The sequence below is a fragment of the Nylanderia fulva genome, unplaced genomic scaffold (assembly GCF_048542155.1).
Source record: "Nylanderia fulva isolate GAGA-0341 unplaced genomic scaffold, ASM4854215v1 Scaffold684, whole genome shotgun sequence".
Classification (NCBI taxonomy): Eukaryota; Metazoa; Arthropoda; class Insecta; order Hymenoptera; family Formicidae; genus Nylanderia; species Nylanderia fulva.
The window spans coordinates 1-16439 of NW_028190791.1; the positions used below are offsets into that span (position 1 = coordinate 1).

Below are 16439 nucleotides of genomic sequence, written 5' to 3' on the forward strand. Positions count from 1 at the left end.
CCTTCCTCTCCCATTTCATTCGTCCTTTCTGTCCCCCCTTTCTGGCCTTCCCTCTCACTTCTCCTTCCCCTCTTTTCTGCCTCTCCCTGCTTTCCCTCGCCCCCTCTTTTTTCTTTTTCCCCCTTTTTTCTCCCCTTTCCTCCTTTCTTCTGGCCTGGCTTCTTCTCCTTTCCCTCTCCTCCTCCTTTGCCCCTTTGCTTTCCTTCCCTCCCCCCCTCTTTTCCCTCCCTTCCGTCTTTTCCTCCCTCCTGCTCGTCTCCGTCTCTTTCTCTTCCTTCTCTCGCCCTTTTTCCCTTTCCCCTCTCTCTGTCTCTCTCCTTCCCGCCTTCGGCCCCTTTCTTTTCTTCCCTTCCCCTTTTCCTTTCCTTGTTTCCCCCCCCCCTGGTTTTTTGCTCCTTCCCCTTCTTTCTGCTCAGTGCTTTTTAAATAGCCGCAGTATATTGACTGTGCAAAGGTAGCATAATCAATTGTTTTTTAAATGAAAACTGGAATGAAGGAATTGATGAAATTAAAGCTGTTTCAATTTGTAGATTTAAAATTTAAATTTTAAGTTAAAATTCTTAAAAGAAATTATGGGATGAGAAAACCCTATTGAATTTAATATAATTTTTAAATTTATTTAAGGAAATAAATTTTATTTTAATGATTATATTTTATTGGGAGGATAATTAAATAAAATAAACTTTAATTTAAAGATAATTTTAACATTAATTAATGAAATTTTTATAAAGGATTGATTATTAAATTAAGAAAATTTTTTTTTTTTTATAATAATTATTATAAAAATTAATTACCTTAGGGATAACAGCGTAATATTTTTAGAAAGATTATATTAATAAAAATGATTGCGACCTTGATGTTGAATTAAAATAAAAATTAAATGAAGAAGTTTAATATTTTAGTCTGTTCGACTAATAAAATTTTACATGATTTGAGTTCAGATCGGTGTAAGCCAGATCGGTTTCTATCTATAATAAAATTAAGAAAATTTTGTACGAAAGGACTTTTTTTCAAATTATATTTTTTTTAATGAATAAATTTAATTGATTAAATATATGTAAATAAATAAAATTACTTTGGCAGAATTTAAGTGTATTAAATTTAGAATTTAAATGATGTATAATAGAAAAAAATTATACAAGTAATAATTTGTCAAAATTTAAGATTATATTTTTATAGTGCGTTAAATATATTAAGATTGTTAATTTTGTTATTAATTATATTAGTTGGGGTAGCTTTTTTAACTTTATTGGAACGAAAAATTTTAAGATATGTACAAATTCGTAAAGAACCTAATAAGGTGGGATTTATAAGATTATTTCAATCTTTTAGTGATGCTATTAAATTACTTAATAAAGAATTATTTTATGTATATAAATCTAATTATAATTTTTTTATGTCCTATAATTAGATTTGTTTTAATAATAATATGATTGAGTATTTCCTTACATTACTAATATTTATTTTTTAAATTATTCTATTTTATTAATAATTGTTTTATAACTATTAGAGGGTATGTTATAATTTTTATGGGATGATCAGCTAATTCGATTTATTCAAAAATAGGGGCAATACGATCAGTTTCACAAATATTATCATTTAAAGTAAGATTTATTTTAATTGTTTTAGTTATTATATTAATAAGAGAGAGATATTCTTTTTTGATTTTATTAATTATCAATTTTATTTATGATATATAGTAGTTTTATATCCTTTGTTTATTATATTTTTTATTAGGATTTTAGCTGAATTAAATCGAAGTCCTATAGATTTTATCGAAGGTGAGTCAGAATTAGTTTCAGGGTTTAATATTGAATATTTTAGGGGTGGGTTTACATTAATTTTTTATCTGAATATCGAATAATTATTTTTTTTAGATTAATTAGAATTTATATATTTAGAAATTTATTAAAATATTCAATAATTTTAACTTTTATTTTAATTAATATTTTATGTAGAATAGTAATTTTTATACATGGAATACTTCCTCGAATACGATATGATGAATTAATATATTTATGTTGGAAAATTATTTTACCAATAATTTTAGTTTATATTTTATTAATTTTTGGATTTAAATTTATATTATAAATAATAATTTAGTAAAAAAAATTAAATGTTTAAAAGTTAATAAAAAATTAAAATTTCTTTAATATGTTTTCAAAACATAAACTTAAATTCAAGATCATTACCTTAATTTAATAGTAATTTATAAAAAATTTAAGTATTAAATATAATTATTTTTAATATTTTAAATTTATTTATAATGATAAATTTTTTAATATTTATTTAAAAATAATTAAATCTCAAATTTTTATTAGGAAAGGTAATAAGATAAAATAAAGAAAGTAACATAATGATAAAATTTGTCTAATAATGATAAAAGGTATTTCAATAGGTTGAGCTCCTGCTCATGTTAATAGAATAAAAATATTAATGAAAATTCAAAATAAATATTGATTTAAAGGATAAAATGATAATGAATTAAATTTTATAGAAATTAGAGGTAAAAAGTATAAGATAATAATTGATGATAATAATGAATTACACCTCTTAATTTGTTAGGGATAGATCGGAGGATAGCATAAGCATATAGAAAATATCACTCAGGTTTAATATGAATTGAAAATGTATTTTATAAATAAATGAAATATTATATATATATATATATATATATATATATATATATATAATATATAAGTTTATATATATATATATATATATATATATATATATACACAGATATGACAACCGTTATCTTGATTTTTTCCGATTATTGATGTTACATTGCGTATAACTCTCATTTCTTTCTCTCTGCTACATAAGTACTTATGACGTGAAAAAACTTACGAGTAACATATGATGGCTCAATGCAAGAATATTTAATCACGTAAAAAACTTGAGTTCAAATATATTAATATCAATTTTTTTATAATATATTGAAATATAGAAAATCATAGAAATATATTTTTTATATAGGCGATAAACTTAAAAATTTGATATTGAAAATATTTTAATTATTTTACAACTACACACACTATAAATATATAAATGCAAAATAATTTCGTAAATAATTTTCAAGTAATAAATCAATTGCACACATGCACACAGCTGGTATGTAGATTTTTATTAAATTTATTTTCTGAATTATTTTACACTTATATATAGTGTATGTAGTAAAAATATTTTCAATATATTAAAAAATTTTTAAATCGCCGAAATATATCTTTTATCAATTTTCTATATTCCAATATATATATATATTATATATATATATATATATATATATATATATATATATTATAAAAAAATTAATATTGATATATTTGAACTCTAATTTACTGGATGATATATACTGAACATCCTTGCATTGATTATACATTACTCAACGTTCTTTCACGTTATAAGTATTTGGAGCAAATTATACAATAGCATCAATAATCAAAAAGAAATCAAGAATAATCAACATATTCCTTATATAATATATATATATATATGTATATATATATATATATATATATATATATATACGCACATATGTGCATAAGCATATATAAAATTTACAAAAAGTAGGTACTTATTAGCCTTGCTACGCTACTGCCTTCTGCTACGGAAGGCCAGAAAGCATTTTCAGGCGGCATCTCGCGTATACCGGCACGGTAGAGGAACAAGGAGAACACGTGATTATCGGTCCTTGTCTCTCTACGGTGCGTTCGCGTGAGCAATGCAATGGTGTATGTACGTGTACAGACATGCACCACTACATAAAACCTGAGAATTGGTTTCTCGGCGTTGGCAACACTGAAATCGGAGTTTCGCGTTGTCACCGCGCGAGGTCTCCAACATCAATTCGGAGTTTGGCTGACCGACCTGTCGACCCTTAAGCGGGGTCTACAATGGCAGCAGGAGTGCAGAGTACAAGAGTAAGCAGGGGGTCAATTGTGTAATTTTTTCTAAAGTGAAAATGTGAAAAGTGAAAAATTTCACTTTAGAAAAAGTTACACAATCGACGCCCAGTAAGCAATACGAAATGGGATTCGCTCATTTCGGGAGTAACGGAATGAGCCAATCCCATTTCGTACTGCTTACTACTTACTCTTGTACTCTGTACTCCTGCTGCCATTGTAGACCCCGCTTTAGATTGAGGTTAACCCACAGGCAGCATATAGAAGCTCTCTCTCTCTCAAAATATAAAGTAAATAAAATTAAATAAAATAAAGAATATAGAATAAAATTTAATGAAGTTAATTGATTAAAAAAATAAATTCTGTGTTGTACGATAACCGAGATAAATGGGTTTATACGTAAGTAAGTATATGTAATATTTTGAGTCTACACAATGAATCATACAAAATAATAACATTTGACATTAGTTTTCTAAGTTAATACATTTTAAACATTAATAAATTTTATTATTTATTGTATGCAGATTTAATTAAATCTTAATTTTTAAATTACTTATATTTAATATTTGTAAATCATCAGCAGTTACGACAACTAGTTTTACATATTTCTTAATAAAATTCACACATTTCTTAATAATTAGTTAATATCTATTTCTCTCTTATCGACATCTATATATTATACTAGATTGAAGCAATATCATGTATGCAAAATCATTTTTTTCAATAAAAAAATATAAATAATATATACGTATCTTATATTTTAATTCTTGCACTTAAAGAAAGTTTCAAAGGCCTCGTAAATAGATGATTTTTACAAATAGATGAATTATTTTCTTCTACTAAACTGCTGGCGATGGAAGTATGTAAGTAATGTTTTTAAATACATATTTTTTTCTCTTTGTCGTATATTTCTATTTAAGGTTCTATTTTTCTTTCTGACCATTTTTAATTTCTTCTTTAACATAGCTTCTTTTGTATTCATGAGCTCACAAAACATGCTTGCCTGCTGATTTAATCGTTCTTATGATTTGTTAAATTCATTTATTCTCTTCTTTAATTGTTGATTTTCTTCTAACAACGCATCATATTTTGCATATTTGGAACCTACAATATTTTATAGATTCTTCACTTATAAAGTACATACTTAATTGTATATAAATATTTAATTCTTTTATTTTGTTGAAAACAACACATACATTTCACACATCCATTCGCTGAAGCAATTTCATTGTTATTTTTCACTATTAAATTTCCTTGATTTTGAACAACAGTATTACTTTGATCATCTATAATAAATGCTTTTATTATTTTGTGTAATAATTATATATTGCTGAAACTACACAGCTGTCATTTTTGAATGCACACAGTTATTGAGAAAACAAAAATTGTGTTAGAAAGAGGAAAGTCTGCAGTTTTTAATGGATATAAATAAAATGTTTGTATACTAGTTTATTTTATTTTGATAAAAAGTAATGAAAAAAATTCTGATAATTACATAAAATCACATAAACTAATGACATATTTTCAAAGTGCACACCATTTGAATTTGTACAAAATTCTGTTCTTTTATGAAAACTCATAAAAACATTTTCTAATATGTCATTTTTAATGTTATTGCTGATCCTTTTAATAGCTGCTATTAAATATTTTGGCACTGTTGAAAATATTTATCATTAATTTATGTGATTATTAGCACTTTTTTCATTACTTTTTATCAATAAAATAAACTGATATACAAACATTTTATTTATATCCATTAAAAACTGTGGACTTTCCTTTTTCCAACACAATTTTTGTTTTCTCAATAGCTGCATAAATTAAAAAATAACAGCTGATTAGTTCCTGCAATTTCTTACTTGACACCCTGTATAAGATATAATAATTTAATTCAAATTTTCAATTCATTACAATACCTTGTGATGATTATGATTTATTTAATATGCAAATCCTAATAGATATATTACTGTATACATTTTACTTACTTATATCTCCTTTATTTATTGATTTGTCTCCTTTAAAAATAATGATATTATTTCGAGCACCTGTAATAAATGACTTATTTTTTGCAAGGACATATATATATATATTGTATTAATTATATTAAATACAATCCAATAAATAATTTTAATTACAATTAATTAATGAAAGGCTCGTATAAATTAACAAAATTAAACAAATCAAATATAGTAGGCCAACTGAACGAGCAAATAAATAAGGTGTAAAAATTTATTAATAGTTAAATAATTAAATTAACATTCCGTTACAGAATCGATATAAATTGTAAACGTTTCGACTGCACTACAGTCTTTATCAATACATAAAAGTTAAATATTAAAATACAAAGTTAGTTAAATATTAAAATATAAAATTAAAACGATTCTTCGCTGTTGACCAATAGATATGCAAGGCGATTGGTCTGAGATGCCAAGTTATGCGACATTTAAACATGATTATCGTTTTAACAAGTCCTTTTTCCCGATATTTCAAGTGTGTGTTGCGAAGTCTGAATAACAAATGTCAGGACATTTGTTATTCAGACTTCGCAACACACACTTGAAATATCGGGAAAAAGGACTTGTTAAAACGATAATCATGTTTAAATGTCGCATAACTTGGCATCTCAGACCAATCGCCTTGCATATCTATTGGTCAACAGCGAAGAATCGTTTTAATTTTATATTTTAATATTTAACTAACTTTGTTTTTTTAACATTTAACTTTGTATTTTAATATTTAACTTTTATGTATTGATAAAGACTGTAGTGCAGTCGAAACGTTTACAATTTATATCGATTCTGTAACGGAATGTTAATTTAATTATTTAACTATTAATAAATTTTTACACCTTATTTATTTGCTCGTTCAGATGGCCTACTATATTTGATTTGTTTAATTTTAATTACATTTTTTGACTGTATGTATTTTATTGTTTTGCTGGAATATTGGAAATGTATTTGTATTTTGTTTAAAAACTTGCAAAATATTTGCATGTACATGCAGTGTTGGAATAATATTAGGTTTAAGACGTCTTAGTTTAGTGTGCTCTGTATTATTAGAATAATCTGTATCTTTAAAATGTAAATTACATATTCGTGCATCTGAATATGGAAACCAGTTATTGCATCCTGTAGCTGCAATCCCAGATTTCATTGTTGCTTTATTTTGAAGTGGAAATCTAAAGAAAATATTTTAATTTTAGTTTTCGCTACAGTTGATTAAATCATAATTTTTTCAAAAATAAAAATTAATAGAAATAATAAAAAGAGCAAATAATAGGTTGCAAGTTCTGTGACTCTTTTTATATATATATATACCCTTTTTTCTATATATACATTATACAAGATATAATAATTAATAAAAATACTATATGTATATTTATAAGTTTTGAAACTGCAATTTTAATTTTTTATTAAAAATCACGTTCCAATTTTTTTCTATAACAAAACTTATTTTGATTATACTTACCTATAAAAGTTTATTTTACAATCCTTTCCCCACGTACTTTTGCAATTTTTTATGCAACAAGTTACCCCCATCATATATCAACATTTTCTACTGTCACATTTACAACACAATTTTCGTATGTGCACATCGGCCATATTTTAAGTTTTGATCTTTTTGGTTGAACTAGCTGTACCAGTTCACAGTTTATCTCTTTTTCTCTACATCGGAAGGAAAAAGATGAACTCTAAATTAGTGCAGCTAGTTCAGTTGAGAACAGATCTGTTGTTTTCATGGTTTTTGTAGTTTTTCCATGATCACAAGAGATTGTTATGTGTTACTTGAATTCAGGGTTGAATGAGTTAATGTTTTTTTTTAAACTAAGTTAAAGTTACAGATGCTTATAAAATTAATTTAGTTAAAAGTTGCATGAACAAAAAATTAACTGAGTTAAAGATTAAATTAATTGAAGTTAAGTCAAAAGTTAGTTTTTAAAAACATTATTTATATTAAATTAGAATTTTGTTAATTCTTTTGAAATTTATAATAATAAATAACAAAAAATATTTTGATTCTTATATAGAAGTATATTTTAATTATAATTGATGACAAATAAACAAAAATTAGTAACCTTAATTTAAAAATTATACGTTTTTATAACTTTTAAAAAACAATAATGTATTTAGAGATGAAAACAAGATTAAGGTAAAAAATAACTAGTTGAAGTTAAAAATTAATATATTTTAACTAAGCTAAGTTAAAAGTTGTTAACTTTTTAACTTTTAACTAAATAACTAGTTATTATCCAACCCTACTTGAATTTGATGTCAACTTCAATAATTCATTTATAGAATAAACAATTTATTTGACACAATTTAGATACAGAATAATACAAAAAGATGCGATATTGCCTCTTGTGCGGTAACCGAGATAAATCAGTCTCCTATTTTACGTAAGTATATTATATATGTAATATATTTTGTATACACAATAAATGTGGAAAGATTTAAATTAATTTTTTGTACAATATTTGGTCATATTTCACACAAATTTATTGATTTGTATATCTGTTAATATTTATTTATTATTAATATTTATTATTTATTTATATATTTGTTAATTTATATAAATATATTAATATATATATTACATATTTTACATATATTAACATATAATTTATAATATATATATATATATATATATATATATATTATATTATTATATTATATTATTTTCATTTATCAATAGATTTCCGAAAAATGAGGATTCTTGTAGGAAGTGGCTAGATTTTTGTGGCATTGATAAACAAGTTTTAACATCTTCTACTAAACTGTGTTCAGATCATTTCCAAAAAGAAGATATAATTAACAAATCTAAGGGTACAATGGCAAAACCCAACGTTGTGCCATCTATTATTAGCAAGAAGAAGAAATTGCGTCAAAGTTTGATTTTAAATATATGCAAGGACCGTAATCTGGAAGAACTGAAAGACACAGGTCGGTACAATGAAGCTGATGACAAAAGTTTGGACATTGTAGACGTCAAGAATTTAAATATATGCAAGGACCGTAATCTGGAAGAACTGAAAGACACGGGCTGGTACAATGAAGCTGATGACAAAAGTTTGAACATTGTAGACGTCAAGACTGCGGAAAGCTTCGAATTTGTGTCTGTTGACGAAGATTCCATGGAATTCAAAGGTAAAAAATTACTGTATTTGCATTTCTTTGATGAATGAAATTAATATAATATATAATATATATTTTATAAGTTATATATATATTATTATATATTTAATATATAATATATTTAATTTTTTTTTTATAAATTATATATTAATTATATATATAAAATCTATTTATAAGTTAATATATTTGTATAAAACTTATAATAAAAATTTCCGCAACAGAAGAGAGACCATCTACACCGCCGAGTTTTGAAGATAATCCATGCTTCCGACGTCCTGTTAAGACTATACATTTTCCTCGTTATGTTGGTGACATTACAATGTCGCATCTTGATACACCTGTAAAAGCTGACATAGCCTTGCAAGTGGCAAAACGAACCATCGCAAAGCAACGAAGAAAGATTAAAACTTTACAGCAATCTCGGAACAGATTGGCCGTTCGTGTAACTAGGCTGAAGGAACTTGTAAATAATTTGAAGCAGCAAAAGAAAATTGTGTGAACTAAAATAGTGTAATATTCCTTTTCAAAATGTATATTTTCATGAATTTAAAAATTATGTATTACAAAATGTAATTGAATGAATATATTCAAGAAGATTACAAGTCTCAAGATATGTCAATTTTTCAGGAAATTGGGTGCCAGGTCAAAAAATTAATTTTTTTGATTTTCTGTGAAAATTTTTATTATACAAATTTCATCTTCTGGAATAATTTAGTTCAAATCTAGAACAACCTGGAACTTTTAAAATTTTGAAATTCCAAAAATTGAGTGCTTTATGCACATATTCAACTAGTGTTCAACATTAAAGCTGGATTCTGTAATTAAAATGTAATGAAAATGTTAAAAATGAGCAATTGACGCGATTCTATAATTTTTATCATGGTGCAATTTTTACAGGAATTTAATCGACAAGAAATTTTTTGTCAAATGATAAGATTTGGAAGAAAAGACTGAGAGATTGAAAGGAATCTAAGGAAAATCACAGAATTATGATGCGTTTTTATTAATGCAAAGTAATTTTAAGGTACTTTTTTAAACATTTTTCTAAATTATGCCAATTTTATATATAAAAATGATAAAAGAAATTATATTCAATAATAATGTTTGTAAATATTATTTTATTGCATGAAAAAAAGCAGTTTAAAATGTGCTGCTTAAATAAATGTTTCACATTTTGTTGTTTTGTTTTCTTGTTATCAGTATCTGAAAAAATAAGTTCAATAATATTATAATCAATATCTGTTTTGTTTAATAGAATATTAAATATAATAAAATATTGATTATCATAAATCATTAAATATAAAACACGATATACACCTCCTTCTTCCCGGCCATAGAGCCAAACGCGATCTTATTGCGAAATTAAGTAAGAAAATTGAGGAAACTGGAAATTTCGTATCCTGTGGTTGGGATCTCAAAAACTCCTTGTTTCTATTATAAATTTTCCTGTAAGAAATAGGCGAGAAAAATATTGGTCCGAAAGTTGGCTAAATTGGGAATCGAACTCGAGACCTTCCGCTTGCCGGGCGAATGCTTTTCCAACTGAGCTATTCAGATACTCACAAAACAATACTTTTCTCAATGCTTTCAACCCCCCCCCCCCCCCCAAAGCGTCGTAATTGGGCCCAGACGCGAATAAACAATGATAAGAATAACTTGCACTTAATTAATTTTCGTAATTTTTCGTGCTATGGCTCTTAGGCCGATTTAGAAACCATCATATTTATATTAAATATGAATTATTATTTGAATAAATATAATAAAATTTTTAAATAGGTTAAAGGTTCTGACATGACGTGTGCACATAACATTTTCAGACAGTGATGACGGTAGGATTGAAATGTTGCTGAATGTAGACTTCTCAGATTTTTCCAAACTAACTGGGGACGAAGTAGCTTGATAGCTAGGAATGACTGTAACAGAATTGCATCTTTATACAAAGCACATTTTTTTGAAACAGATTACTTTAAATTTATATTCTTGATAAAAGTGCATTTTTAAGTTAATTGGATCGTAAATATAAATTAACAGACTTCCTAATTTTATTGTATTACTTACCTTGCATTACTTTTAGTTTTGTAGGATCTATTTGGAGGAGTTGTTCTCCACCTTTTTTGTTCTGAACTTTTATAACATAACTCATAATTGAAATAATTTTCAGGCAACGTTTCCAAGTTCAATTGACTTAACAATGGAGAAGACTACATTCGTTTACGCAGTAGTCCGTAGTCCGCAGTACTGCGAGCAGAGCATTCTGAGCAGGACCTCCGAGATGGCTGCGCAGATAGGCAGCAGCTCTGCTTAAACGAACAACAAACTGCGCTGCAGTCGGTTGCGCAGGTGGAGTAAACGAACGACATCTGCGGCATTCTGCGGCAGTCACTGCATAAACGAATGCACCCATATATACACACATATGTGCATAAGCATATATAAAATTTACAAAAAGTAGATGCTTATTAGTCTTGCTACGCTACTGCCTTCTGCTACGGAAGGCCAGAAAGCATTTTCAGGCCGTATCTCGCGAATACCAGCACGATAGAGGAACAAGGATAAGGTCGGGTCTACAATAGATGTAGTAAGCTCTAAGCCTTAAGAAATTGATCAATCACAGTCAATTATTCTCCTCATTCTTGACTGTGATTGGTGAATTTTTTAAAGCTTAGAGCTTACTACACCTGTTGTAGATCTGGCCTAAGGGTGCCGTCACATGCAGCGTAACTTGCGTAAGCGTAACCTGCGTATTCTAGTAATTTTAACAGAAGTTACGCCATTTTGAAAGTCTGGATTCACATAGGGCGTATTTTACGTAAATGTGAAAAAGCGTAACTAATTTAACCAATCGCAGATTAGAGTTTCTGTTAGATATTCTAACAGAAATGCAAAACAAATTTGTGATTGGTTTTCGTAATTTACGCATCTGAAAAGGTACGCGTCATGAGGAACCGATACATGTGTGAAGCGTAATATTTGTAGTATATCTGCACTAGTACACCTCGTGTGTTTTTGAGGTTATGTAAAAAGATTATCGGTGATATCATGGTAGACTCGTCATTACAAAAGGTAAAACTAATTTATATTTATATTGATTACGTTATAATTAATAATATATAAAGTTAAAATTCTAATACAAATCTTTTATATTAATGAGTGATTGTGGGATCAGAATACATGAATTCTGATTTATTATTATTTATTAGTTGGAAACGGTGGCAGAGATGAAAAAAGAAGCAAACAGTTCAACAGTGGAAAATTAGAAAAAATAACTTATTAAAACTGTTTGCAATCTGGAAAATACTATCTTAAAAGAAAGAAGTTCGTCGTATGTGGGTGCGTTCTACATTCATAGAAAGACAAAGATTATTACAAGGCGCCAGTGACAACCTAGTGAAGGAAATGGAATTTCACGATTATAATTTCATTTCTTGAGCAGTACATCAGATATAACAGAATCATTACAACTATGTATTATAAAATAAATATGATATAAAGCTACTTTTTAACTTACCCTGATTTGATTCTTATTCATTTTTATTGGCAAATTTTTTGTGCGAATAATCACTGACGAGGTACTTTAGTGGAATAATGCACTCTCTCTGCACCACGATACACTTCCGTCAGTTTCTTGAATCGGTGTAATAAAACAGCGTAGTCTGCGCATCCTAGTAATATTTTACGCCGCAGTGTAAAATTACTAGAATACGCAGGTTACGCTTACGCAAGTTACGCTGCATGTGACGGCACCCTTATGCATATGCTTATGCGCTTATGCAAAAGTGTGCGCTTCTCGCTAAAGCGGGAGGGAGGGAAAAATCCGTAATTTCAGGCCGGCCGATAGGCGTCTCTACCAGGCCTTCTGCCGACCCTTAATGCATCAACAAAATATTACTTTAATAAAAGGATGGCATCAAGCCGCAATGAATAATGATTTCGCATTATTTGATTCAAGCGAGAATATAATTGTTCAATATATAAATATATATATATAATATAATATAAATATAAATATATATAAATATATAAATATTTACATAAATATATATATATATTTGTACACAAAATGCGTACAAATATACACATCCATTCGGAAACACTTTACACCCGAGAACACACTGTATCCTCTTCACTTCTCTATTGAAATCACGAAACCACACCAAGTGCGTATAGTTTCCGAAAGCAGTCTATATAAATATATGTATATATATATAATTTTATATATTATAAAAATTTTTGTTTATTAAAAGATAAGACAATTTCCATTATTGTTTACTGTTTTTTGAATTCACTATGGATGCCATTTTCTTTTGAACTAGAAATTAGAATATTCCCTAGACTCTTACTTCTAGGGAAAATTTTTATAATATATAAAATTGATTTATCACAAATAATATATAAAAAAATGTTTTATGTTTCTTTTAAGATTTTGAATTAGCAAAAAAAAGAAGAAAAAAGAAGGGGTGCCAACGGTACATGGTGTTCCCAAGCGGTCACCCATCTAAGTACTAACCATGCCCAACGTTGCTTAACTTCAGTGATCAGACGAGAACTGGTGTGTTCAACGGGGTATGACTGTTGACAATGGTAAAATCTAATTTATATATATATATATATATATATATATATATAGGCTGCTTTCGGAAACTATACGCACTCGGTGTGGTTTCGTGATTTCAATGGAGAAGTGAAGAGGATACAGTGTGTTCTCGGGTGTAAAGTGTTTCCGAATGGATGTGTATATTTGTACGCATTTTGTGTACAAATATATATATATATTTATATATTTATATTTATATATTTATATTATATTATATATATATATATATATATTATATATTGAACAATTATATTCTCGCTTGAATCAAATAACGCGAAATCATTATTCATTGCGGCTTGATGCCATCCTTTTATTAAAGTAATATTTTGTTGATGCATTAAGGGTCGGCAGGAGGCCTGGTGGAGACGCCTATCGGCCGGCCTGGAATTACGGATCCCCCCCCCCCCCCGCTTTAGCGAGAAGCGCACACTTTTGCATAAGCGCATAAGCATATGCATAAGGGTGCCGTCACATGAGGCGTAACTTGCGTACGCGTAATTTGCGGTAACTTACGCCGACCAATCACATCGTCTCATTTCAGTATCAGGGGGTCGATTGTGTAACTTTTTCTAAAGTGAAAACGTGAAAAGTGAAAAATTTCCACCAATCACGCATTGATTTTAAAATGAAATCGATGTGTGATTGGAAGAAATTTTTCACTTTTCACATTTTCACTTTAGAAAAAATTACACAATCGACTCCCAGCTTTTGTCTAGTTATTTTATGCTTTGTACGCTATTATCGTTACGCCGAATTCAATTTCTGGCGGAAGAAACGCTGATGCGTATTTGTAAAAAAAAAACACAACTCCATTTGTGCGTTTTTCTGCCAAAGACTGAAGACAAAGAAGAAGTTAATTTTAATTTATCCATACCTATACATTAATAAGATGAACAAGAATAATCAAATAAGGGTAAGTTAACAAAAATCTAATTTATAATATGAGCTTTAATAGCGTTCGATTAAAAACAGTCTACTGCTCACGACATGTGATACAAAATTTCAAGTTTAAATTGTATATTAGTAGGTCTTCGTACTTTTTGCATTTGAAATCAGGGCACTTATTACGGTTCTTTGGGTGAGTTTGCTCACGAGGTGAAAATCACAAAAGTGAGTGATTCACTAGGTTGTCTACGCTTCTATTGGTCAAAATCTAGTGAATCTCTCATTTTTGTGATTTTCATCTCGTGAGCAAACTCACCCAAATAACCGTAATAGGTACCCTGTTTTCTCTTTCTCTAATATTTAACATATATTGATTTTTTGTTTTCCCTGCATGAATTTTTGAGAATTTTGAGCAATATGAACATCATAATGCATTATTTTCTACATTGCATGTTTGAATCTTTTCAGCACAAATGCGGGTATTCATTTATCTTGTCACTTTGCCAGCCATTTTAAATATGCGCGTTTTACGGAACCCAAAGCATCAGTTCCCCATAAAGCGTATTATTCGGAACGCGTAGGTTACGAAAACCAATCACAAGTCCTATTTAGCATTTCTGTTAAAGCATACAACGGAAACTCTAATCTACGATTGGTTGTATTAGTTACACGTTCCGCGCAATACGCTCTATGTGAATGCCGTCCTTCAGGGTGCGATTACATGGACGCGCGGAAACGCGGAAACGCGGAAGAGAAAGTAACTAAACTTTACTAGAGTCCCGCATTTCCGCGCGTTCCGTTCCGTCTGTTTTGATTGCCTTATATTACATGGAGCACATTTTGAGCGGAAAAGCGGAACGGGGAATTATAAAATATTAATATTTAACTATATTTATTGATTAAAATGCTTGTATTCAATAGATAAGTTGAAAAGATGAACATATTAAAAGGAATTACAATGAATTAAGTAAATATAAATTTAAAAAATTAATACAAATGTCTATTTGTCACTATACCGTTCCGCTTTTCCGCTCAAAATGTGCTCCATGTAATATAAGGCAATCAAAACAGACGGAACGGAACGCGCGGAAATGCGGGACTCTAGTAAAGTTTAGTTACTTTCTCTTCCGCGTTTCCGCGTTTCCGCGTTTCCGCGCGTCCATGTAATCGCACCCTCAGAATAACGTAACCACGGCGTATCTTTTATTAAATCACTAGATTACACTAGAATACGCAGGTTACGCTTAACGCAAGTTACGCCTCATGTGACGGCATTCTAAGAAATTCGATTGATTAAATTTCTTATGCATACATTTATAGACCAATCAAGATTCTTAAGCGGGGAGTACACATTCTTGCATAAGCGCATAAGCATATGCATAAGAGCCATTCTACAATAGGTTGCAAATATCCTCGTTGCTAGTTGACAATTGCCGATTGACCAATTAAAGTAAAGTAACTTGTCAGTTGATTGGTTAATCCGCAACATATATACACATATATACACACATATGTGCATAAGCATATATACAATTTCCAAAAAGTGGGTGCTTATTAGCCTTGCTACGCTACTGCCTTCTGCTACAAAAGGCCAGGGTATCGATTCTGTAACTTTTTTTAAAGTGAAAATGTGAAAAGTGAAAAATTCTCGCCAATCACGCATTGATTTTAAAATGAAATCGATGTGCGATTGACGGAAATTTTTCATTTTTCACGTTTTCACTTTAGAAAATGTTACAGAATCGAAACCAGAAAGCATTTTCAGGCCGCATCTCGCGTATACCGGCACGGTAGAGGAACAAGGAGAACACGTCATTATCGGTCCTTGTCTCTCTACGGTGCATCCGCGTGAGCAATGCAATGGTGTATGTACGTGTATATACATGCACCACTGCATAAAACCCGAGAATTGGTTTCTCAGCTTTG

The 16439-nt window shown here is 28.8% G+C and overlaps 1 protein-coding gene, 1 long non-coding RNA gene, 1 other non-coding gene and 1 pseudogene across 16 annotated transcripts; 1 reads left to right on the top strand and 3 right to left on the bottom strand.

The window, feature by feature from the left end:
* The first annotated feature begins 3823 nt into the window (after window positions 1-3823).
* LOC114931236 (uncharacterized) lies at window positions 3824-10440 on the top strand. Of its 11 annotated transcripts, XR_014926044.1 has the most exons (8): window positions 3824-3923; window positions 4129-4308; window positions 4685-4768; window positions 8226-8298; window positions 8595-9046; window positions 9256-9544; window positions 9662-9862; window positions 9932-10440. XR_014926044.1 is itself a non-coding variant. In XM_085488355.1 (6 exons), the coding sequence occupies exons 3-5, from the start codon at window positions 8246-8248 to the stop codon at window positions 9531-9533; spliced, it is 783 nt and encodes a 260-aa protein (XP_085344481.1). In that variant the 5' UTR covers window positions 3931-4308; window positions 4685-4768; window positions 8226-8245; the 3' UTR covers window positions 9534-9544; window positions 9932-10440. The 11 variants fall into 11 exon arrangements, 2 of the variants coding, with proteins under 2 accessions (XP_085344481.1, XP_085344480.1); XR_014926043.1 differs by lacking the exon at window positions 3824-3923 and having other exon boundaries at window positions 3931-4308; XR_014926046.1 differs by lacking the exon at window positions 3824-3923 and having other exon boundaries at window positions 3931-4308; window positions 4727-4768.
* On the bottom strand, window positions 4596-7511 carry LOC146720485 (uncharacterized; annotated as a pseudogene). The gene is made up of 5 exons (XR_014926055.1): window positions 7371-7511; window positions 6819-7080; window positions 5888-5966; window positions 5102-5191; window positions 4596-5009 (listed from the first exon to the last, which is right to left on the bottom strand). The product of XR_014926055.1 is annotated as an uncharacterized LOC146720485 (transcript).
* On the bottom strand, window positions 10133-12596 carry LOC146720486 (uncharacterized). Of its 3 annotated transcripts, XR_014926054.1 has the most exons (4): window positions 12543-12596; window positions 11093-11416; window positions 10352-10947; window positions 10133-10237 (listed from the first exon to the last, which is right to left on the bottom strand). It is a non-coding gene; the product is annotated as an uncharacterized LOC146720486 (long non-coding RNA). The 3 variants fall into 3 exon arrangements; XR_014926053.1 differs by lacking the exon at window positions 12543-12596 and having other exon boundaries at window positions 11093-11564; XR_014926052.1 differs by lacking the exon at window positions 12543-12596 and having other exon boundaries at window positions 10826-10947; window positions 11093-11541.
* An 896-nt stretch (window positions 12597-13492) lies between these two features.
* Window positions 13493-13611, bottom strand: LOC114931242 (5S ribosomal RNA). The gene has a single exon (XR_003819637.1). It is a non-coding gene; the product is annotated as a 5S ribosomal RNA (ribosomal RNA).
* Window positions 13612-16439: the final 2828 nt, after the last annotated feature.

Excerpts from the sequence above, each read along its gene's own strand:
- LOC114931236 (XM_085488355.1), top strand. The coding sequence starts at position 8,246 with ATGCGATATTGCCTCTTGTGCGGTAACCGAGATAAATCAGTCTCCTAT. Across the intron at positions 8,299-8,594 it reads AAATCAGTCTCCTATTTTAC|ATTTCCGAAAAATGAGGATT; the intron begins GTAAGTATATTA and ends ATTTATCAATAG. Across the intron at positions 9,047-9,255 it reads AGATTCCATGGAATTCAAAG|AAGAGAGACCATCTACACCG; the intron begins GTAAAAAATTAC and ends TTTCCGCAACAG.